General features: G+C 42.4%; 1 protein-coding gene across 12 annotated transcripts in view; it reads left to right on the forward strand.

Moving 5' to 3' along the window:
- Window positions 1-25,054, forward strand: part of AEBP2 (AE binding protein 2) — a 153,897-nt gene that overhangs the window by 54,321 nt on the left and 74,522 nt on the right. For all 12 annotated transcript variants that reach the window (XM_089303902.1, XM_089303906.1, XM_089303900.1 and 9 more), the window contains 3 exons: window positions 7,153-7,339; window positions 13,866-13,990; window positions 22,552-22,619. In XM_089303902.1, coding sequence (XP_089160028.1) covers window positions 7,153-7,339; window positions 13,866-13,990; window positions 22,552-22,619 — 380 coding nt within the window. The remainder of the gene's footprint in view (window positions 1-7,152; window positions 7,340-13,865; window positions 13,991-22,551; window positions 22,620-25,054) is intronic.

Genomic DNA, 25,054 nt, shown 5'->3' on the forward strand with positions numbered 1-25,054 from the left:
AAAAGTCTGTTCTTGGGCTGGCGCCGCGGCTCACTAGGTTAATCCTCCGCCTGTGGTGCCGGCACCCCAGGTTCTAGTCCCAGTCGGGGCGCCTGATTCTGTCCCGGTAGCTCCTCTTCCAAGTCCAGCTCTCTTCTGTGGCCTGGGAACGCAGTGGAGAATGGCCCAAGTGCTTGGGCCCTGCACCCGCATGGAAGACCAGGAGAAGTATCTGGCTCCTGGCTTTGGATCAGCGTGGTGCGCCGGCCGTATCGGGCATTGAGGGGTGAACCAACGGAAAAGGAAGACCTTTCTCTCTGTCTCTCTCTTTCACTGTCTGCTCTGCCTGTCAAAAAAAGCAAAACAAAAAAGTATTTTAATTTGATGTAATCAGTTATTGTTTTTTGCTGCTTGGCCTTTTGGGTTCTTATAAACAATTCTTTACTCAGATCAGGGTCCTGAAGCCTTTCTCATGTTTTCCTCTGTAGTTTGATATTTGTAGATCTTAAATGTAAATCTTTGATTCATTTTGAGTCAACTTTGTATATGGTGAGAGGAAATTGAGTTTTATTTTTCTAAATGTATATCTCCAGTTTTTGTTGCACAATTTATTCAAAAGATTGACCTTCTCCAATGCAGTGGTGCCTTTTTGAAAATTAGTTTGCTGTACATATGTAGATTTATTTTCAGGTTCTCTATTCTGTTTCTTTGGTATTTGTTTTTATGCAAGTACTGTATTGTTTTGATTACTGTAACTTCGTAGTATGCTTCAAGTCATGTATTGTGGTGTCTACAGTTTTATTTTTGCTGAGGATTGCTTTGGTTCAGGGTGTTGGATGGTTCTGTACAGATTTTTGGAATTTTATTTCTATTTCTGTGAAGAATGTGTTTGATAGTTTGACATTTGGGATTGCGTTGAATATGTGGATTTTATTTATTTGAAAGACAGAGCCACAGAGAGAAGTAAAGACAGAGAGTTCCTCCATCCGCTGGTTCACTCTCTAGATGGCTGCAATGGCCAGAGCTTCACCAGTCCGAAGCCAGGAGCCAGGAGCTTCTTCCGGGTCTCCCATGCGGGTGCCAGGACCCAAGGATTGGGCCATCTTCTGCTTTCCCAAGCCACAGCAGAGAGCTGGATCAGAAGAGGAGCAGCTGGGAGTAGAACCGGTGCCCATGTGGGATGCTGGCTCTTCAGGCCAGGGCTTTATCCTGCCATACCACAGCGCCAGCCCCCCAACAATGTTAATTTTTTAAATTGTAAATTGAATAGTCCATTTTCAGCGTTTTGTAATCTATATAGAATCCATATAGCCTAAACAAACATACCTTAGGAAAACCAAGAAGTGTTTCATTTTAAATATGTTAACATTTTACAGAACAAAAAGATAAGTAGAATATTTAGAAAGTGAATGATGTGGTATGTTTTTCGTAAATGATAGTTTTGTTTTGAAAGATTCTTTCACATAAATAAAGAGTTACACAGAGAATCAGGGAGAGACAGAGAGCAAGAGATCTTCCATCCGCTGGTTCTTGCCCCAAAGAGCCACAAAGGCTGCGGTTTTGCCTGCTGAAGCCAGTAGCCAGGAGTTTTTGACATGGGTGGCAGGCGTGGGGCCCAAGTGCTTGAACCATCTTACGCTGTTTTCCCAGGCACATTAGCTGGGAGTTGGCTCAGAAGTGGAGCAGCTCAGCTTGAACTGGTATCTATATGGAATCCCAGTTTGCATGCACTGGTTTAACCCACTTTGCCACCACACCAGTCCTTCCTTTCTAATTTGGGTGTCCTTTCTTTCTCTTGCCTAATTGACTAGGAAAATTCAAATTTGTTACTTCACTGCATCCTGTGTAACGAGATCTTCATTTCTAACATTTTCTGCTCCTAAAGTAGTCTCATATCCTCATTATCCCATCACAGAAACTTGTGGTGCTGGTGTAACACACTATTTGTCGTTCTCTAATGAAGTGTGCTTTGTGCTCATTGTGGTTTTATATAGATTTTAATTGCTACCTGGAATTTTTAAAGACTTATTCTGGAATAACCTAGATTTATAGAAAATTTGCAAAGATGGTGCAGAGTATCTGTATCCTTACTCAGTCCTGTGATGTTCTCAACTTTTATTACTTTGGCATATTTGTCAAAGCTAAGAACCAACATTTTTGTCTGGAAGTTTTGTTTTCCCTTAGACTACCTGCTGATACCACATCTGTGAAATGGGTACTTTTTACTCTGTGTTCCAGTATCCCCTGTAGGTCATCACATCACTTAATATAATTTTGAATACGACAGTGTTCATACCACAAAGACAGTCTTAATGCTGCTTCATTCCAACAAATCTGATAACTCCCTTTCATTCCACCTTTCAGATTTCAGGACAACTGCTTAACCATTGCAGCAGCAGGGTTTTAGTGGATTTGAGAGGTAGAACATATAAAGTAGTCTGTTCAGTGTGTTACGGTTCTTAATGGTTGAAACAAGTTGTTTTTTCATCAGAATACCATGAGTTGTGTTCCGTTGTTCATTGTTATATGTGTGAGTGAAAATATAAAATGAATATTTGAACAGTGAAATTACTGAGTGCTGGGACGTAAACTGGTTCCCATATGGGATGCAACTGTAATACCATGATGCTGGCCCCCATTCTGTTTCTTTTAAAAGGACATTCTCATTCTAAATTGTTTTTTATTCTTAACTTTAAAAATTTATGATTCTTGCTTGATGAATGACCAAAATCTGAGATGAAGCAGTTCTCTTTTCCCATTATTGATTTTTGTCTGTGAAGTCTTCACTGATGAAGATAAACCTTGGATGATTACTCTGAGTTCTAGATGCTGCTAGGGTCTTTCTTGTTGAGTTGAAAAAAAGGATTTCCAGAACCTACTGGGACTCTTTATGGATAACCCATGGTGGAGTGATCACAAAATCTCTGAATTTAAACTGAAGGGCTTGGGTCTGAACTATTACTGTAATCCCTGCCTTGTTATAATCAAGTAGCTAATCCAGTATTTGAAAGAGTGTTTTTCAGTAGATTTGTTGAATAAACCAATGCTGGACCAAGATTACAGAGGCAGAAGTACCATCTTTTTTTTTTTTTTTAAGATTTACTTATTTGTTTGAAAGAGTAAGAGATAGAGAGAGAAATATCTTTGATCTGCTGTTTCACTCCCCAAATGGCTGAAGTGCCCAGAGCTGGGCTGATCCGAAGTGAGGAGCCTGGATCCTGCATCTTCTTCTGGGTCTTCCATGTGTGTGCAGGGGCCCAAGGACTTGGTTCATGTTGTGCTGCTTTTCCAGACCATAGCAGAAAGCTAGATTGGAAGTAGAGCAGCCGGGACTTGAACTGGTGTCCATATGGGATTATGGCACTGTAGGAGGACCAGCTTTACCTGCTGTGCCACGGCGCTGGCCCCAGAAGTACAGTCTTAATTGTAGTTTGTATTCCCATAAGTAACTGACACATCAGCTATAATAGATGTTGATTTAATCTATGATTTTAGAAAAAGATGTTAGGAAATACAGGGATGATAATTTCAAAATTTTAAGGTGTGAAAGGTAAGTATTGTGTTTTGTGTGGCTTTTTTTTTTTTTTTTGGTGGGGGTGGGGTGAGATTTTTTATTTACTTGAGAGAGAGAGAAAGAGAGAGAGAGAAAGAGAGGGAGAGACTGACCTTCTATCTGCTGTCTCAGTCCCTAAATGACTGCAGTAGCTGAGGATAGGTTAGGCCAAGCCAGGAGATGAGCTCCATGAGGATCTCTCAAGTGGGTGGCGAAGACCCAACTACGTGGGCCATCTTTAACAGCTTTCCCAGGCACATTAGCAGGGCTCTGGATCAGAAACAGAGCAGTCAGGACTCAACTGCTATCCCCAGTAGTGTTGCTGGTCCACAGTGTTGGTCCCCTGTATGGGTTATTCGATAATACGATTATCTAATAGAAATATATACAAACCACATATTTTAAGTTTTCCTGGGCCAGATGAATATAAAATTAAAAGGAAAAGGATGAATAATTTAAGTATATTTGATATAGTCCAATATTTTTCAGTGTCATCAAAATTAATAAAGCTGGAACATACTTTTTTGATAATGAATTTTCCAAATATGGTATATGTTTCTTATCAGACTGGTCTTGTTTCATAGACTCAAAATAGCTTCATGGATTCATCAGCTAAATATATTGTATGTGGCAGAAGCAAACCATTAAAACTCCTGTACTGAAAATACTCCTCAAATGTTGAGCAGTTTGTCAAGATTACACAAATGTTGCAGTTGAAGAATTAGATTCAGACACCCAACTTATCCCAAACATACTTAATTTAGCCACTAAAAACATCCTATGTATCAGATTGTAAATAGAAATTTAAATTGCTTATTACAGAAGTGTACTTCAAAACCATGAATGTACCATGCCACACTTAGTAGAATTTTTTTTTTGTTTAATATTTATTTATTTCAAAGGCAGTTACAGAGAGGCAGAGGCAGAAAGAGAGGTCTTGGATCCACTGCTTCACTCCCAAAAGTGGCCACAATGGCCAGAGCTGGGCTGATATGAAACCAGAAGCTTGGAGGTTTTTCCGGGTCTCCCATGCAGGTACAGGGGCCCAAGGACTTGGACCATCTTGTACTGCTTTCTCAGGCCATAGCAGAGAGCTGGATTGGAAGTAGAGCAGCTGGGACTCGAACTAGTGCCCATATGGGATGCAGGCACTGCAAACTACAACTTAACCTGTTGTGCTGCAGCACGCGCCCCCCCCCCCCCCATCCCCCCGCCCCCTTAGCATTTCTTTCATATTTCTTGTAACATCTGAATGTTGTACATTTGTTGTTTGAGTGGCAGATCTGCCTTGTGATTTAGGTAGTTAGCCTTTTGATTGCTCAGTCTTGCAGGTATCAGAGGCTAAAGGAACAGTATTTAAAGGAACTGGTGGAGGGCTGCTTGAGGCTAATGCTTTCACTAGGAGGGTTGCTGGCTTTAATAATTTTTTTTTCTTTTTTTTGACAGAGTTAGTGAGAGAGAGAAAGGTCTTTCTTCTGTTGGTTCACCCCCCAAATGGCCACCATGGCCGGCGCCCTGTGCCGATCCAAAACCACGAGCCAGGAGACCTCCTGGTCTCCCTGTGGGTGAAGGGCCCAAGCACTTGGGCCATCATCCTCCACTGCCTTCCCAGGCCATAGCAGAGAGCTGGACTGGAAGAGGAGCAACCTGGACAGAATCCGGCGTTAGACCCCAGGGTGCTGGCGCTGCAGGCAGAGGATTAGCCCAGTGAGCCGCGGTGCCGCCCGCTTTAATAGTTTTTACATGCTTTCCTTTTTTTTTTTTTTTTAAAGATTTATTTGTTTATCTGAAAGTCAGTGTCAGAGAGAGAGAGAGAGACAGAGATCGTTCTGCTTGTTCACCTACAGATAACTGCAGTGATAGGCTGGGCCAGACTGGAGCCAGGAACCTCCTCTGGGCCTCCACATGGGTGGCAAGTACCTAAGCCCTGGGGCCATCTTTGCTGTTTTTCCTAGGCCATTAGTAGGGAGCTGAATCTGAAGTGGAACAGCAAGGACGTGAGCAGCACCCATATGGGATGCTGGCATTGCAGGCACTGATTTTACTTGCTTTGCCACAATGCTGACCCCTAGTTTTAACTTGTTTGTAAGAATTTTTTTTTAAAGACTTAGTTATTTGAAATGCAAGACAGAGTTATCTTCTATCTGTGGTTTGTTCCAAAAATGCCTGCAACAGCCAGACTGAAGCAAGGAGCATGGAACACCATAGGGGAGACAAGGACTCTTGCATATGGGCCATTATGTCTTGCTTTCCCAGGTGCATTAGCAGAAAGCTGGATCAGAACTGGAGCAGCTGGGACTTCAACCAGCACTCCAGTATGGGATGTGCGTATCCCATGGCTTCACCACTGTGTCACTACATCAACCCCTGTAAGAAAATTCTTTAAAAGTTATTACTGGACTGCTTCTTACCTGTTACAACAGTGTAGAAGGGTAGGGAGGTAGTGAAGGTTTTGAAGTAGGATGTTATCTGTGTGTCTTAGGATTTAAAAAATGTTTTTTCAAGATTTATTTATTTGAAAAAGAGAGGGAGAGACAGTGAGAAGGTGTGAGATATCTTCCATCTGTTGATTTCATTCCCCAAATTGCTACAAAGGTCAGGGCTAGGCCACGCTGAAGCCAGAAGCCTGAAACTCCATCCAGGTTTTCCATATGGGTGGCAGGGGCCCAATACTTAAGGTATCTTATGCTGTTTCCCGAGGCACATTAATAGGAAGTTGGATTGGAAGTGGAGCAGCCACATCTCAAACCAGTGCTCATGGGATCCGGCATCACAGGTGGCAACTTAACCCGCTTCGTCATAATGCCGGCCCCTAAGATAAAAATAGTTTTAATATCCAGGAGTACGGGGCTGGCGTTTTGATGTAATGGGTTTAGCTACTGCCTGCAACGCCAGTGTCCCATATGGGGGTGCAGGTTCAAGTGCTAGCTGCTCCACTTTCAATCCAGCTCCCTGCTAATGTGCCTCAGAAAGTAGTGGAAGATGGCCCAAGTGCTTGGGCCCCTGCACCCAAGTGGGAGACTTGGAAGAAACTCCTGGCTCCTGGCTTCAGCGTGGTTCAGCCCTGGCCTTTGTGGCCATTTGGGGAGTGAAGTAGCAGTTGGATGGTCATTGTATCCCTCCCTCCCTCCCTCCCTTCCTCCCTCCTTCCTTCGATCTCTCTCTTTTTCTGCATTCCAAATAAATAATCTTTTTTTTTTAAATCCAGGGAATCCAAGTAATTGCTAGGTTATCAAAAGCAGTTACTGTTCTTGTTATAGAAGTGATTAATTCGAAAGCAATTATTGTTCCTGTTATACAAGTGATTAATCCAAAGCCAGGTTTTTCTGGAAAGAAAATCCCACTCTTTTCAATACAGTGGAGAGAGCAGCAAACTGTTGAGTCAGGACACTTGAATTTTATTTTCCTGTTGTGCCACTGCCTCATGTATATTTTCTTGGGCAACTTGGTCTATTTCTAAAATGAAAGGCCTATGTTAATCTTTTCATGCTTCTTTTCTGGAATCAGTTCTTTTTGGGCTACCAGTCTACTTCTGAGTTACTAAGTATCATCTCATTGAAATTCTGCTCATGCTCTGCACAGTATCACTGACATCCTTTTCCTCTTTTATTCTCATTCAGTGTGTTGTTGGCGGCTGCAATGCCAGCTTTGCTTCTCAGGGAGGGCTAGCTCGCCATGTACCCACACACTTCAGTCAGCAGAACTCCTCCAAAGTTTCTAGCCAGCCAAAGGCCAAAGAAGAATCTCCTTCTAAAGCTGGAATGAACAAAAGGAGGAAATTAAAGAACAAAAGACGACGTTCATTACGTAAGTATTTCAACCACAAAATCTGTGGGTATTCAGTGGATTTTGTTTGTATCTTGGGTTTTCAATGCAAATACAGTATTTACTCTTCTTTAGCTTGGGTTGTCTATTTCTCTTAACAGTAAATTAGTAGGATACCTGTGTGTCACCTAGAATTCTGTGACATAGTAGCTGAGGGAATATAATTATGAATGGTTTAAACATACAAAGTGTATAAAATCATATTTTGGAGGCAACTTTGTTCTGTATTAAGAAAATTTGAAAAAAAGAAAATCTGACATACAACAAAGGTTGGTGTTTCTAAAAAGATTTTAGGAAGTTTGTACATACTAAAGGTAAAAAAGTAAAAGTAACTAGTCTACTCCAAAGCAGGGTGTCTGTACAGCAAATAATTTAGATGTGGTCTGTGTTTCGTTACCTGTTATCTGTTTTTATACAGGCATGCATTGATTGTGTTCTTAATCACCGTATTTTTAAAGCCAATTTTATTTATGTGAAAGGCAAAGTGACATAGAGAAAGATTATAGGATTTATCTATAAGTGGTAGCACTGTGGCATAGCGGGTAAAACTGCTGCCTGCATTGTCAGTATCCCATGTGGGTGATTGTTCGAGTCCCAGTTGTTCCACTCCCAATCGAGCTCTTGGATTTGGCCTGGGAAAGCAGTGTTAGAAGGCCTAAGTCCTTGGAACCCTGCCCCCATGTGGGAGACCTGAAAGAAGCTCTTGACTCCGGATGAGGACAGCTTCAGCTGTTGCAGCCATCTGGAGAGAACTAGCGGATGGAAGACTTTTTTTCCCCTCTGTGTCCCTGTCTCTTTGTAACTCTGCCTTTCAAATAAATCTTAAAAAAAAAAAAAAGATGATTCATCTGTGATGTTTAGGGTAGAAAATAATCAGATGATAGGCTTGTAAATACTACAGGCAGCAGTTGACTTGGAAACCCTGGAACCTGTCTTTGCATTAGTGGGCTAGTCTCTCCTGAATGAGACAGTGAAGCTGTTGTTGAGAAAGTGTGCTGTGCTAGGGTGAACTTTTAAGAAAAGAAAAAAATGGATTGTGTTTTACTATTGAGAACTGCTTTTCCAGAACGAAGAGTAGCATCCTGGTTTTTTTTAGTAACTTGCAGTTACACACAGAAAATTGGCTAAATAGGGGTCAGTGTGTGGCGCAGCAGGTTAAACTGCCGCTCTTGATACCTGAATTTTACACTGGAGCAATGGTTCAGGTCCTAGCTGCTCTGCCTGTGATTCGGTTTCCTGCTGATGCTTTTGGAGAAGCAATGGAAATGACCCAAGTGCTTGAGGCCTTGCCACCTACATGGGAAACTCAGTTGGAGATCTGGCTCCTGGCTTGGTTCTGGTTCAGCCTGCTCCACTGTGGCCATTTGGGGAATGAATGACTTTGCTTCTGTCTTTCCTTTTCTGTCGATCTTATAAATAAAATAAATATTTAAAAAATGCTGGGGGCTGGCGCCATGGCTCACTTGGTTAATCCTCTGCCTGCGGTGCTGGCATCCCATATGGGCACCAGTTCTAGTCCTGGTTGCTCCTCTTCCAGTCCAGCTCTCTGCTGTGGCCACGGAGTGCAGTGGAGGATGGCCCAAGTGCTTGGGCCCTTCACCCCATGGGAGACCAGGAGGAAACACCTGGCTCTTGGCTTTGGATCAGCGCAGCGCCAGCCGTAGTGGTCATTTTGGGAGTGAACCAACGGAAGGAAGACCTTTCTTTCTGTCTCTCCCTCTCACTGTCTAACTCTACCTCTACCTGTCAAAAGTAAAAAATAAAAAGGCTGATGAGTGGTAGGTGGATTAAGCTGCTTCTTATGATGCCTGCATTCCAGGCAGTTTGAGTCCCAGCTGCTCTACTTCTGATACAGCTCCCTTTTAATGCATCTGGGAAGGCAGCAAACGATGGCTGTAGTGCTTGAACCGCTGCACCCATGTGCGAGATCCAGATGGAGTTCCAGGTTCTTTACTTCTGCAACCATTTGGGAAGTGAATCAGCAAATGGAAGATTATTTCTCACCCATTCTCTTTCCCTGCTCTGGCCCCGCTGCCTTCCTCCCCCTGTACCTTTGCCTTTCATGTAAGTAATACATTTTCTTTAAATATTTATTTTATTATTTACTTGAAAGAAATAGTAACACAGAGAGAGAAGGAGAGGCAGAGAGAGGTCTTCCATCCTTTGGTTCATGCCTCAAGTGACCCCAATCGCTGGAGCTACTCTGATCTGAAGTCAGGAGCCAGGAGCTTCTTTCTGGTCTCCCACATGGGTGCAGGGGTCCATGTCTTCTACTGCTTTCCCAGGCCACAGCAGAGAGCTGGATCAGAAGTGGAACAACCAGGACTCTGACCGGTGCCCATATGGGATGCCGGCACTGCAGATGGCAGCTTTATCTGCTATGTTACAGCGATAGTCCTGTAAATAATAAATCTGAAAAAAGGAAATTGCTGGGGCCGGCGCTGTGGCTCAGCGGGTTAATGCTCTTAGCCTGAAGCGCCGGCATCCCATATGGGCGCCGGTTCTAGTCCTGGCTGCTCCTCTTCTGATCCAGCTCTCTGCTGTGGCCTGGGAAAGCAGTAGAAGATGGCCCAAGTCTTTGGGCCCCGGCACCCGCATGGGAGACTTGGAAGAAGCTCCTGGCTTCGAATTGGCACAGCTTTGGCCGTTGCTGCCATCTGAGGAGTTAACCAGCAGATGGAAGATCTCTCTCCCTGTCTCTACATCTCTTTGTAACTCTGTGTTTCAAATAAATAAAAAATCTTTAAAAAAAAGGTAATTGCTAATGTATGTTACAGTACTGAAAAGCAAGGGTAACTTTCACCACTGTTTGTCCTCATCTCGTTAATTTTTGTTCATATTATTTGCTTTTCAATACTTGCACAGTTTGTTACTCTGTTGCAGAAAGTTCAGCTAAATACGCTTTTCTTGCTTAGAAATGGGGGGGGCAGTGCTTATGTAAGTATTTGTGCTTTTAGTAATGTTTTCCCCAATATTAGCTAGTAGGACAGGAGTCAGAGAAGAGAAGTAGGGGTTTAAAAAACCTTTTTGTTGGCTCTCTCATTGGGGAGAATGAAAGTAACTGAATAAAATACATTTTGAACTTGTAAGTTTCTTGACTTTCTGTTGGGTGGAGCCACTGTTAGGTCAGTGGTGCCATCTAAATTGATGTACTTGATGCCACTTAGTCCCTTCTTCCTCTAAAATGCATGTTGACTTGCTAATTAATCCATTTCATGTAGTTTAAGATCACTTGTACTTACCTAGATAAAAAAGTATGTCATAAATCTAACTACAATCTAAGTAATATTCCGTTTGATAACATTTAAAAAATTTGGGGGTCTGGTGCTGTGGTGCAGTAGGCTAAACCCACTTGCAGCATTGTATATGGGCACTGGATCAAATCCCAGCTGCTGCTCTTCTGATCTAGCTCTCTGCTATGGCCTGGGAAAGCAGTGGAAGATGGCTCAGCTGTTTGGGCCTCTGCACCTGTGTTGGAGACACAGAAGAAGCTCCTGGCTCCTGGTTTCTAATTGATCCAGCTCTGGCCATTTGTGTTCCATCTGGGGAGTGAACCAGTGGATGGAAGACCTCTGTCTCTCCCTCTGTCTGTAACTATGCCTCTCAAGCAAATAAATAAATCTTTAAAAAAAATGTGGAAAGTTTTTCTAAAATTTTGACATACTTAGCTGTTGCAAGAATAGTACAGTGAACACTTTTTACTTGAGATTTCCCAGTATGGCACATTGGCTCTCTCTCTTGATATGCTTTTTTTTTTTCCTAAATCCAAAGTTCTTAATGTACCTAGAATAAAAATTTTTTTCTGTATAACCCCACATCATCATTAAACCTAATAGAAAAGTAATCACATACCAGGTAGGATTTTTGAGCTATAGGAAAAGAGTCTTTATTTTTATGGTTTCTAAAGGTTTTTTATTTTGTATTCTGTCAGTTAAAAAATGCTTGGGCATGCCTTCTTAACATATAATTGATCCATTGCAGGTAGTAGTACTGATATACATTATAAAATAATTACTGAGAAGGAATAGTGCAAAGAGAAGAGACAGATATTGCTTCTGCTGGTGCACTCTTCAAGTGGTGGTGCCACCTGGGACTGGGCTAGGCTGAAGCCAGGAGCCTGGAACTCCGTGTGGGGCAGTAGGTTCTCAAGAATTTGGATCATTTCCTGCTGATTTCTGGATCGGAAGTGGAACAGCTGGGAATTCTACTGGCACGCTCATAAACGATGCTGGTGTTGGAGGCGGCAGCTTAATGCACTGCAACTCTAGCCCCTCTTTTCTTATTATTATTGCATCATGGCAAAACACTTTGGGAGACTGCTTATTCTAATTTGGCTTTCTTTTTAAAAATAATTATATTCGTTTTTATTTGAAAGAGAGACAGACAAGCAAAGAAAGATCTTCCATCCTCAGGTTGATTCCTCAAATGTTCACAACAGCTGATGCTGGGTGAGGCTGAATCCAGGAGCCTGAAACTCAGTCTAGGTCTCCTATGTGGGTGGCAGGGACCTAAGTAATCGAGCCATCACCTGCTGCCTTCCAGGGCACACATTATTAGCAGGAAACTAGAATTGGTTGCAAAACTGGCACTGAATCCTTCCGCACTATTTGCCAGGGATTTGTGGCTAATGCCCATTCCCTAGTTTGATTTGTTGATGTTTATTCTAACAGTGGAGGTAGTGGATGTGAAGGCATTCCTGATTGTGAAATTCAGTGTTGACTGTTCTTTTTACATCTTACATGAGGAGTGATTGATTTAGAGGGATAAGTTTTCTCAAAGTACTTCTAAGGAAAAAGTGTGCATTGGGAAAGCATGGATAAACTATGCTTGTTTTCCCAAAAGCCACAGATCTAATGGAAAGGGGATGTGTTCCTCTGCATCTGGTAAAATCATCTACCATGTTCCCCGAAGGCCAAATATTTTCTTTCTGATTTCCCACTGTTGTTGAGGGTTCCACAAGTTTATTACTAGGTATTTTGCTTATTTCTTGAGGAAAAAATATCTCAAGAGAATGCTACTTAGGGGTATTCTATTGAATGCATCTGCTGGTTCATTGGCTACCCCAGTTCTCTTAAGAGCAGCATTGAGTAGCATCGGTGTGGTCAGTCACATGTGTTGTGCAGAATGTGCTCTTCTAGGAAGTCAAGCTGTTCTTCTGTTAGTAAATTTAATTTTAGTTGCAGATTTTACAGATTACATGTATCGACAACGTCCACAAGCATAAAATAAAATATTCATTTTCTTTATTCTGAGCGGTGTTCTCATTAGGGATAATAATAGCACAATTTATAGCAGATAAAAAGTAAACTTTGAAAAGTTTTCTCACCAAATGAAATTTTCAGTGTATAGTTTAGTTGTATATACTAAATGATTACCTACTCTGTGAAACAGTTTATTATTTGTAGAAGTTAGATTAACTTATATAAACTGCTTTATGGATTAGAAGGTACTTTTCATATGCATCTGTTTTATTTGATCATTCTGCAGTGGGTGTGATATTTCCCTTTTATAAATATAATCTAATGTAGCTTGAGCAGTTCAGGTCTAGTTGCACAGCTGCGAATTGGCTGAGTATAGGGAGTTAAAATAGGGTTCACTGCCATTCAAAAATGCTTTTGTTGGGGCCAGATCTGTGGCACAGCGGGTTAACGCCCTGGCCTAAAGCGCTGGCATCCCATATGGGCGCTGCTTCGAGACTCGGCTGCCCCACTTCTGATCAAGCTCTCTTCTATGGCTTGGGAAAGCAGTAAGAAGATGGCCTAAGGCCTTGGGCTTCTGCACCCACGTGGGAGACACGGAAGAAGCTCCTGGCTCATGGCTTCGGTTTGGTGCAGTTCTGGCCGTTGAGGCCAATTTGGGGAGTGAACCAGTGGATGGAAGATCTCTCTCTCTCTCTCTCTCTCTCTCTCTCTCTCTGCTTCTCCTCTCTCTCTGCTTCTGCTCTCTCTGTGTAACCCTGACTTTCAAATAAATCTTAAAAAGTTTTTGTCATTTTCTTCCATTGTGTTAGGTTTCTTCACAATTGGGAAGTATTCTTCAAAAAGCTCAATAATAGTACTTGGAAATACTTTGATTATGTATTAATATAGAATGTTCGTATTTAATATTTTTGACTGGTGAAACTTCAATATCACACAGATGGAGATGTTGATCACATTGGGGTAAATGCAGGACTGGTGCTAAGAGATGTTGGAGTAAAGGGTTAAAAAATGAAACAGTGAAATGTGGAATGATGAGCTCTGAGGTTAGAGTGTCTTGTGCTAAGGGGTGGAGTTAACCTTCATTCACTCCTTGAGTTCACTTCTGCTTTTGACCAGTGAGCTAGTCTGTGCTTTGAAAGCAAATAGTATTTTAAATTTAAAGAGAAGATAGATACTTGGGCATTGCTTGTTTACAATTAGTCTTTCCTACTCAGTACTGATTTTTGTGGAAAATATACTGTTTCTATGTTCAGAAGACTGTTAACATTTTTCTAAGTAATCTCTATCTTTTTTGTGTTGGCTTTTAGCGCGACCACATGATTTCTTCGATGCACAAACACTGGATGCGATAAGACATCGAGCCATTTGCTTTAACCTCTCAGCTCATATAGAAAGTTTAGGGAAAGGCCACAGTGTTGTTTTTCATAGTACTGTAAGTATTCCTTTTCTTCAACTTCTATATACACATATGTATATACTTAGGTTTACAAAAAATGTATTCTGACTTTCAGAGTCCATTTCTAAACTCAAATCACAAAATCTTATGCTGTTATTTCAAAATAACTTGTATTGTTATAAAGCAAGTAGTTGCCATGTTTACCATTAAAATGAATATAAAGCCTTTGGTTTGAACTTTTTAGAAATTTTGGGGCATATTATATACTGGAGTAAGACTGGACTCGGACCGCTTTTCTGCCCTATGGTTTTCTCATTTGTGGAATTAGAGCATTGGACTCCTTTTAGTTCTTAAGTTTCATCCCCATTATGTGCTGTATTCACTTCTTTCAGTCTCCACGCATATCTGGAACTTATAGTTAGTAGAAAATAAGGTAATCTTTGCCAGTACCTTCCAGCTTTATGGTGGAAGTGTTTCTTATTTGTTCATTGGTCTGCCTCACATTGCCCAGCATAGTTTCTAGGTAATGTATTTTCAATACAGAATAAAGCATCAAATTTTTCATTTCAAAGCCAATGAAATGTTTGAAATGTTCAAATAATGTTTTTTTTTTTTTTTTTTTTCTGGATAATGCCATGTAAATTGATTGGTAAAATATTATAGCCACTTACTAATAAAGAAGATTGAGAGTGTTTTTTTTTTCCTTTTTTTTTTTTTTTTTAAATTTATATATTTGGAAAACAAGAGTCAGGGGAGGAATGTGTGTAGGGAACATGTGAACCATCCTTTGGTTCACTCTCAGAATGATCACATCTGACAGGGCTGGGCCAGGTTAGAGCCAGGAGCCAGGAACTTCGAGCTTCATCCCTGTCTCCCACATGGGTGTAAGGTCTCAAACACTTGGGCCGACCTCTGCTGCTTTCCCAGGTGCCTTAGGGAACTGGATCAGAAGTGGAACAGCCAGGACTCAAACTGGCACCCGTATGGGATGCCAGTGTCACATGCATCGGCTTTACTCATTACACCACACTGCCAGCCCCTAGTGTTTCATTTTTATGTGATACATTCTAAGTCTAGGTTAGACTAGACTCTAGGAAATGTAATTTATAAGGTCATCGAATTGAATGAACCAAGAAAAAATAATCAATGCTGGATTGTGCTTGTGGAATAAATGGAAATTAAGGCATACTTGACATCACCATCGTTCAGATACAGAATGTCCTTACCACTTCAAAAAGTTTTCTGATTGGGCTTTGCTCTGCACTGATAGTTGAAGTCCTCCTTCTAAGTTTGTGAGCATAGGTTGCTGATGCAGTAGTTTGAAGTTTTTCTTTTTTTCTTATTTATTTTTGTAAGATTTATATATTTGAAAGGCATAGTTGAGCAGGAGAGAGAGAGAGAAAGGGTTCTTGTGTCTTCCATGCACTGGTTCACTTCCCAAATGGCTGCAACAGCCAGAGCTGGGCCAGTTGGGAGCCAGGAGCCAGGAGCTTCTTCCAGGTCTCCCATGTGTGTGCAGGGGCCCAAGGACTTAGGCCATCTTCCACTGCTTTCCCAGTCCATAGCAGAGAGCTCGATCAGAAATGGAGCATCTGGGATTCGAACTGGTGCCCATATGGGATGCTGGCACTGTAGGTGGCGGCTTTACCACACCATTGGCCCCTGAAATCTTTTTTTAAAAAAGGTAAGATGTCACCAGAATCTGAGTTTGGCATTAAGGCTAATTTGTTCATTCCTTTAAATGTCAAGGGGGAGGGTGTGAACGCACAGTGGTGAAGTCACCACACTTGGAATACCTGCACCCCATATCAGAGTGGCTAGGTACAAGTAATCTCCCACCCCTGTCCCACTATTGTTCCTGCTAATGTGCACCCTTTGAGGTAGCAGGTGATATCTCAAATAGCTGGGTTTCTGCCACCCATGTGGGAGACCTGAATGGAATTCCTAGCTTTGGCCTGTTCCAGTCTTGGCTGTTGTGTACATTTTGGGAGTGAACCTGCAGATGGATATTTGGCTCCCTCTCTCTCTCCTCTACGTCTCTCACTTGTTCCTCCCTCCCTTCCTCTCTGCCCCTTCTCTCTGCCTTTCAAATGCATAATAATAATAATAAAAAATAACGCATACCTACTGTGAGCTAGATGCTGATGTTTATCCATGAACAAAAGAGAAACCAGGCTTGCACCCCAGCAGAAGAGACACGATGAGACAAATTAGCAAAACTCTTAAGACCATAAAAAGGATGTGAACTATCCAGTTGTTGAGGAATGAGCATTTTAGCCAGAGGAGAGATGAAGTATACCATTTGGAGGTGGGAATATACCAGGAGTGTTTGAAAGTGGGGAGGCCAGTATAGCTGGAGGGAACGAGTAGGAATAGGAGTAGTACATCATTCAGAGGTGATTGGAGAACCTCATTGGCTTTTACTCTGTGTGAAATGGGAGACCATTGAAGGAGTCTGTGTGGGCATGGTGTCTTTTTTTTTTTTTTTAAATAATAACTTTGAGGCTTAATTTATGTATAATGAACTGAACCATTTGAAGTGTACAATTGTGTGCAGTTTCAATTTTACTCACTTAATGAAACTACCACTGCAGTTAAGATACAGAATGTCCCCATCACTCAGGTTTTCTGTGTGGCTTTACACACAGCACTAAAGAACCTCTTGTTTTTCTCTCCTGTAGATTGTAAAGTGCTCACTTTGGTTTCTGTGTTGAGAAGAGAGTATAGGGTATCTTAAGTGAAAATGATAGGGGCTTGGATGAGAGTGATTTCAGTGGAGTTGATAAGGGTTAGATTCTGGATATCTTTTGAAGTTAGTGCTGATAAGAATTACAGGTTGTGTGATGTGGATTTGGAGAGTAAGAGGTGAGGATGACTCCAAGAGTTTTTGGTTCGGGCAGGTTGCTCAAGTGATCAAATTGCATTTAACAGAGGCTTTTGGCTTAAGCAGATTAAGGCAGGGGGTGTATCGAAGTCCTAATTTGAATGTGTGTTTACAGGCCTTTTGGGCATCCAGTCACGGTTCTGTCATGTAGGCAGGTGGATGTAAGAGTTTAAAGTTCAGGTTGAGATATAGCTACAGATAATACAGGAAACTTCCAACATATCAGTGGTATTTTTGAGTATCAAGGTGAGGTCACTGATGAAATAAGTGTAAATAGTAAAGAGAAAAAAATATAAGGCCTGCTTAAGACTTACCAAACATGTATTGATTTGAAGGGCAATATATCTGGCGAAATACTGGTCTAGTAATGAACAAGTACCTCTATATGTTAAGGAAATGGTGGTGATGATGATCAGTGAAGTTGTGATTAAAAAATGGAGTGCTGGACCAGCATTTTGGTATAGAGGGTGAAAGTAGCCACCTATGATGCCAACATTCGATATGTGCACTGGTTCATCTAGGCTGTTCCACTTACGATCCAGCTACCTACTACTCATTACCTGGGACAAACAGGACAAAAGATGGCCTAAGTGTCTGAGCCCCTTACCCCCACATGGAGACCTGGATGGAAGCCCCTGATTTCAGCCTGGTCCAGCTCTGGCTATTGGGGCCATCAACAGGGTGAACCAGCACATAGAAGATTCTGTCTCTCTCTGCCTCTCTGTTTCCATCTTTCCCTGTAACTCTGACTTTGAAATCATTAAACAAATAAAAAAAGTGACATACCAACTTAGTTATACTTTTGAAGAAATTTGTAGACTCGTCATGGAAGAAATAGAGATGGTTCAAAAAAAAAATCCAGGCAAAAGAAGGAGTAAAAATAGTGGTCATGATACTAAGAGGTTACAGAGAAAAGATTTACTGAGGATCAGAATGGTCTAGGAGATGAGAAGTGTTCTAGCTGTGGAAACATCTGGGAGAACTTAAGTTTGTGTTACTTAGTATGTTGTAAATCGAAAAGTTGAGGTTTGAGTGTTGAGAACCCTTAAATGACACGGAGGCAGAGGTACTTTGAGAAAAAGTCACAAAGGTGAATTGTAACCTGCAGAAGGAAGGTGGAAGGCAGACATTCCTATTGGGATGAGCTCTTTGTTGGACACAGTGAAAAGGACAGGAGCTGGATGAGCAAGTGCTCCAGAGTTCCATGTGCCAGGATTTTGGTGAAGGCAGTGTGTGTTAAACAGAATCACTTCTGTTAGTTGTCAGAAATGTTCAAAACTAAATGCAAATTTAGGTTTCCTCATTATCAAACTAACATAGGAAATAACCACAGTGAAAATGAAAAACTTCACAAAGATAAAAAGACCTGTGAGTCAGGATCCTGTGCAGTTTGTGTTGAAACTCAGGCCTTCTCCAGAAGAGGTCAGCAGAATTCCTAGCCAGTAGCCGCTCACAGTGTTTGCTCGGCCTACGTTGTTAATAAGTTATCCTGGAGATACTTGGTTCGTAGCACCTGCAGATAAGTCCTTTGTTGCCTTATCTAGAATTTTAGACATTGATTTAGAATTAAGAGTTTTTGTATAAAAGAGTTCTGATTTTACTTAGTCCTTGTACTCATGTGTTTTCAAGGATGACATGTAACATTACTTTCTTGAGATATTTAAAACTTTAACTGAGTAGAAAATATGGAGATTGAAATTATTAAATTGCTAATTATGTTAATAAGGAAGTTGTGTTAAAATTTTTTTTACCATTACCTTGAATTATCAGAATCTGATAATGGGTGGCAAGTACATTGTTTTTTCTTAAAATTTTCTGTGTCTTGTTCAGATTAATCTATTTAACTCCTTAAGCTTGAGCCTAAAGATTTATTGACTTAGCTTTTGTTTAAAATAAGACCAACAAACCACAACACTACAAAACAAAAAAACCAAGGAAGCAACAAATACATTAGTTGTAGGTTATAGACCTTTCCCTTCCTGGCGGTAGTTTTTTCTTTACTGTTTTTTATTTGAAAATATTCCAACTGCTGTAGATGCTTGGTTGTCACTCTAGCTAAGCTTCAGACTTATTAAATAGTAGAACAAAGTAGTTTCATTCCCTTTAAGGATATTGTGTACTTTATGTTTGACTATACATATCTTTATTTTTTTCTTTTGTGAAAAATGTGATTAGAAGTGAATTTAATAATTTTTTAAAGATTTATTTATTTATTTGAAAGGCATAGTTAGGGAGAGAAAGTTTTCTATCCTCTGGTTTACTCCCCAGATGGCCACAATGGCTGGAGCTGTGCTGATCTGAAGCCAGGAGTTTATTCTGGATCTCCCACATGGGTGCAACAGCCCAGTGACTTGCTCTGTCTCCACCCACTGCTTTCCCAGACCATAGCAGAGAGCTGGTTAGGAAGTGGAACAACTGGGTCTCAAAGATCATGGCATCTATGTGGGATGCCGGCACTGCATGCGGCGGCTTTACCTGCTAAGCCACAGTGCCGCACTCCTCCCCAACCCCCCCTTTTCAAATAAGTCATATGATTAAGAATTATAGGAATAAGAAAAGGAAGTAAAAAAATGTTAACAACATGCTTTTCACTGCCAAACAAAGCATCTTTTTTTGGTCTGAGGAATGGTAGTACGAAGACTTTATTCCTTTCACTCTTTTGTGGTTTGAGTTACTTATAGTAGTACAGATTTCATTGTTCAAGTTGGTGCCTTTTTTTTTTTTTTTTTTGACAGGCAGAGTGGACAGTGAGAGAGAGAGACAGAGAGAAAGGTCTTCCTTTGCCGTTGGTTCACCCTACAGTGGCCGCCGCGGCCTGCGCGCTGCGGCCGGCGCACTGCGCTGATCTGATGGCAGGAGCCAGGTACTTCTCCTGGTCTCCCATGGGGTGCAGGGCCCAAGCACCTGGGCCATCCTCCACTGCACTCCCGGGCCACAGCAGAGAGCTGGCCTGGAAGAGGGGCAACTGGGACAGAATCCAGCGCCCTGACCGGGACTAGAACCCGGTGTGCCGGCGCCGCTAGGCGGAGGATTAGCCTAGTGAGCCGCGGCGCCGGCCCAAGTTGGTGCTTTTTTCCCATAAATACATCCACCGCATACATTTTTGTTTTTAAATTAATCATATTAAACTTTGCCTTTCAGTTTCCATCTTAGCGTTTTTACTAGTTCTGAATATCTGTAAACTTGATTTTAAATGACTTGATAATAATCCATCATAATGATTTGTTTGCACTCTAAATTTATGGTGAGTAATTTTGGTCAGTCTCTGTGGTAGAGGTGATTGACAGTACCTACCCTACATTCTGTGAGGCAGAGTGGGCACCTCAGGCAGGGCCCATTCAGTGTTACTTAGGCTGATGGATAGTAAGCACTTAGCAGATAAGAGAAACACAGTGGATTTCTTCATCCACTGCTGGAGTTTGGGAGTCAGAAGGAGACGGGGATGCTGTAGCTTCCTAATACTAAGCATACACGTTAAAGAATATGACTGAATATGTAAATAAGTATTAATGATTTATTTTGTTCAAGTATAGTGTCAAATTTATACTTCATAGAGTACAAGTATGGGTGAGTTAGGATTGCCAGTGACATTCTTGAATAAATCATACTTAGATATATACTTCCAGGGGTTTGTTCTCATTCACTATAATTCTTTAGTACATCCTTACTTTTTAGGGACCTTTCTTTAGAAAGCCTTCCAAAAGCCATTAATTCAAATTTAATAGGAACAGTCTATACTTTTGCTTTACTGATGTGTGCCCATCTCCTAGGACAGAGTATGATCTATGGCAGCCCTATTCTGGGAAGCTTTGATGCCTTTGGTGCATAGAAAAGCTGAAGTGCTTGTTGTCTTTGTAAGTTAGAGGTCAGATGAGAAAATTTACCTCATAGTTGAGTAAGCTACCTTCAATGTGATGCTGAAGTAGTTCAGGGAAGAAAAATATGAGGGAAAAAAAAAAGAGGCTTAAGAGGCCAGATCCTGAAGAGTTTTGTGAACCACACTGATTTTACTTGAAGTCCTCACTCAAACTTTTGAAAAGTTTTGCTTTATTTTTTTAAACATTTATTTATTTATCTCAAAGGCTGAGTTAGAGAGTGAGCAAGACAGGTAGACAGACACTGATTTTTCATGTGGCCATAGAAGCTAGGGCCAGTGTGAAAGCAGCCTGCAGGCGGTCTAATGTCAGGAACTCCATCTTGATCTCCTTCGCAGGTAGCAGGGGCCCAAGCCCTCGGGCCATCTGCTGCTGAAAGGGTTTATTGTAAAAAGTGCTTTTGTAGGGCATAGCAGTTAAGGCACTGGTGGGACATCTGTATCTTGCCTCAAGAGTGTCTGGGTTCCAGTCCTGGCTTTGCTCCTCATTCCATCTTCTGGCTAATGCAGATCCTGGAAGGCAGCACTCAAGTGGTTGAGTTCCTGCTGCCGCTGTGGGAGATCTGAATTGAGCTCTCAACCTTGGCCCATTGTCACTCCCCGTCTTCGTGGAGGAACGACACAGGACCCTGCGCTGTTCTTTCGTCTGCTCGGCCCTCCCCGGGTTTGCTGCTGGTTCTTCCCGGGTTGGCTACTATCCCTTCCACCTCCGTGGAAGGGCAGTTCCCACTGGCCACATTCCCCACTTCCGCAGGGGAGCGGCACACCGCCGGCCGGCTTTCTCGGGGGCTGCACAGGTGTTCCTTCAGCTAGATGTTCCCCTTAGATGTTCCTGGTGCATGCCGTCTCTCTCCTCCTTTATAGTCCTCCTCCGCCAATCCCAACTCGGCTGCCCACACGCCGAGTACGCTGCTCTCCTCCAATCAGTAGCAAGTCCTACAGTTTATTGGTTGAACTGGAGGCAGCTGTGCGGAAGCTGTTTACTTCTCTCCCAGCGCCATATTGTGGGAGAGCAGATGCATAGAATAAGTCTTAATTCCAGTAACTCAGTCCAGTCCGGGCTGCTCCCCACAGCCCATGAAGTCATTTGGGGAATGATTAGTGAATGGGAGCTCTCTGCCTCTCAAATAAATAAAATGAATAAAGTTGAAAAAAATAACACTGCTGATCTATCATTTCAAAAAACAAATGCTATTGAATTTGTGTTTTGGAGCAAGGATTCTGGTTTCTGAGTAGAAAAATGGCTTTGGGGGTTTGAGAAGGTCCAGGAAAGTGGGGATGTGCATTTAATTAATTTCATACAGAAGAACGCTTTGGTTGGTGGGACACTGAAGTCTTTAGAGTTAAGATTTTCTGACCTGAGGTTAAATGCTACAGAGTGGTCGGCGCCGCGGCTCACTAGGCTAATCCTCCGCCTAGCGGCGCCGGCACACTGGGTTCTAGTCCCGGTCAGGGCGCTGGATTCTGTCCCAGTTGCCCCTCTTCCAGGCCAGCTCTCTGCTGTGGCCCGGGAGTGCAGTGGAGGATGGCCCAGGTGCTTGGGCCCTGCACCCCATGGGAGACCAGGAGAAGTACCTGGCTCCTGCCATCGGATCAACGTGGTGCGCTGGCTGCGGCGGCCATTGGAGGGTGAACCAACGGCAAAAGGAAGACCTTTTTCTTTGTCTCTCTCTCACTGTCCACTCTGTCCAAAAAAAAAAAAAAATGCTACATAGCTATGAGGGACAGGACATTGTGGTGGTAACAGCTCACCCACCGAAGTAATATTTTAAGTTTAACAACACCAGAAAATGATTTTTTACGAATTGTTTTTATGATTTTTTTCCATGTCTCTACCAGGTAATAGCTAAGAGAAAAGAGGATTCTGGAAAGATAAAACTTTTGCTTCATTGGATGCCTGAAGACATGTAAGTATTTGAAATACTCTGTAACTAATAGATTTATGCTTTAGATTTATTAAAATCTGACATTCCAAAATAATTTAAGTAACTAAATTAAAGTACAAAGCATTAGAGAGGTGAAATCATAGATTTTGAGGTTGTCAGGATTAGCGAGATTATCTGAAAGCTCTTTGAGTACGTGTCTCAAGTTTAAAACCTCAAACTTAGAATTTTTTTTTTCCTTTTTTTAAGAATTTATTTTATTTATTTGCAAGTCAAGACTTACACAGAGAGAGGAGAGACAGAGAGAAGCAGAGAGAGGCAGAGAGAGAGAGAGAGAGAGAGAGGTCTTCCATATGTTGGTTCACTTCCCAGATGCCCACAACTGCTGGAGCTGCACCGATCCGAAGCTAGGAGCCAAGAGCTTCTTCAGGGTCTCCCATGTGGGTGCAGGGGCCCAAGAACTTGGACCATCTTCTACTGCTATCCCAGGCCATAGCAGAGAGCTGCATTGGAAGAGAAACTTGAACTCACGCCCATATGGGATGCCTGCACTTCAGGCCTGGGCTTTAACCCACTGTGCCACAGCACTGGCCTCTTTATTTCTTTTTTTAAAATAATTTTTTTGAGGATATATTTTATTTATTTGAAAGGCAGAGTTAGGAAAGAGAAGAGGCAGAAAGAGATCTTCATTCTGCTGATTTACTCCCCAGAAGGCTGCAATGGCCGGAGTTCGGCAAGGCATAAGTCAGGAGCTTCTTCAGGGTTTCCCACATGGGTGCAGGCACCATCTTTGGCTGCCTTATCAGGTGCTAATGCAGGAAGGTGGATCAGAAGTGGAACAGCTGGGATTCAAGCCAGCGCCTGTAAGGGACACCTGTGCTGCAGACAGCAGCTTAACCTGCTATACTACAACACCAACCCCTATTGTTTCAAATAAGAATAGTTTCAATGATTTCTAGTCATTGTTAGGGTGTGATTATTTTTAGGATTCTTTTTTTTGACAGAGTTAGTGAGAGAGAGACAGGAGAGGAAGGTCTTCCTTCCGTTGGTTCACCCCCAAAATGGCCGCCACGACCGGCGCCTATATGAAGCCAGGAGCCAGGTGCCTCCCCCTGGTCTCCCATGTGGGTGCAGGGCCCAACCACTTGGGCCATTCTCCACTGCCTTCCCGGGCCACAGCAAAGAGCTGGACTGGAAGAGGAGCAACCGGGACTGGTACCCGGGGTCCTGGCGCTGCAGGCGGAGGATTAGCCAAGTGAGCCGCTGTGCTGGCCTATTTTTAGGATTTTTAATGACCTATAAGTATGTACGTGGGGCCGGTGCTGTGGCGTAGCAAGTAAAGCTGCCTCCTGCAGTGCTGGCATCTCATGGGTGCTGTTTCGAGTCCCGGCTGCTCCACTTCCCATCCAGCTCTCTGCTCTGGCCTGGGAAAGCAGTAGAAGATGGCCCAAGTCCTTGGGCCCCTGCACCTGCAAGGGAGACCTGGAAGAATCTCCTGGCTCCTAGCTATGGGTCGGTGTCACTCCAGCCATTGTGGCCAGTTGGGGCATGAATTAGTGGATGGAAGACTTCTCTCTCTCTCTGCCTCTCCTCTCTCTGTTTAAATCTGACTTTCAGGTAAATAATAAATAAATTAGCCATGCCTTTGAAGTCACTTGACTAATTCTCCAGTGGCCATTACAGTTCTCTTTAAGAACTTCTTACCCAGGTGCTCTTCAATTTAAATATTTCATATTTCCTTTTTATCTTTTTAATTAAAATTTTCTTATTAAGTGGCCAGTGCTGTGGCATAGTGGGATAAGCCTCCTGCAGTGCTGGCATCCCATGTGGGCAGTAGTTCTTGTCCTGGCAGCTTCTCTTCCAATCCAGCTCTGCTATGGGCTGGGAAAGTAGAAGAAGATGGCCCAAGTACTTGGACCTCTGTACCCACAAGGGAGACCCAGAAGTTATTTCTCTGGTTTAGTACTAACATTGCCTCTTATTATTCCATGTTAAGTTTTGTTCCTTTTTGATTTACAAGTATAAGACATCTTTAACTGTTTCTGTCTTCAGTCACTTGATTTTTTTTTTTTTTTTTAAGGTTGATTTTATTTGAAAGGCAGAAGGAGAGCCATCTTTCTGTCAGTACACTTCCCAAATGTCACAGTGACAGAGCCTGGGAGTAGCCAAAGCCAGGAGCCTGGAGCTCCATCCGGGTACCCAAATGGGTGCCAAGTGAGTGGCTGAGGCTTGGGTACTTGGGTCATCTTCCACTGCTCTCCCAGACACATAGTTAGAGAGCTGGACTGGAAGTGAAGAAGATGAGACTTGAATGTGCACTTACAGTGTGGGATGCTGGCATTAAAAAATGGCTATTTAACCCACTGTACCGCATCACAGGCCCCGAATTTGATAGTTTCTGTTCTTTCTTTCCCAATTCCCTCCCCCCTCCCCCTTTATTTGGAAGAGTTACAGAGAGA

Source organism: Oryctolagus cuniculus, chromosome 9 (assembly GCF_051225735.1).
Source record: "Oryctolagus cuniculus isolate XC-2025 breed Fujian yellow rabbit chromosome 9, ASM5122573v1, whole genome shotgun sequence".
Lineage (NCBI taxonomy): Eukaryota > Metazoa > Chordata > Mammalia > Lagomorpha > Leporidae > Oryctolagus > Oryctolagus cuniculus.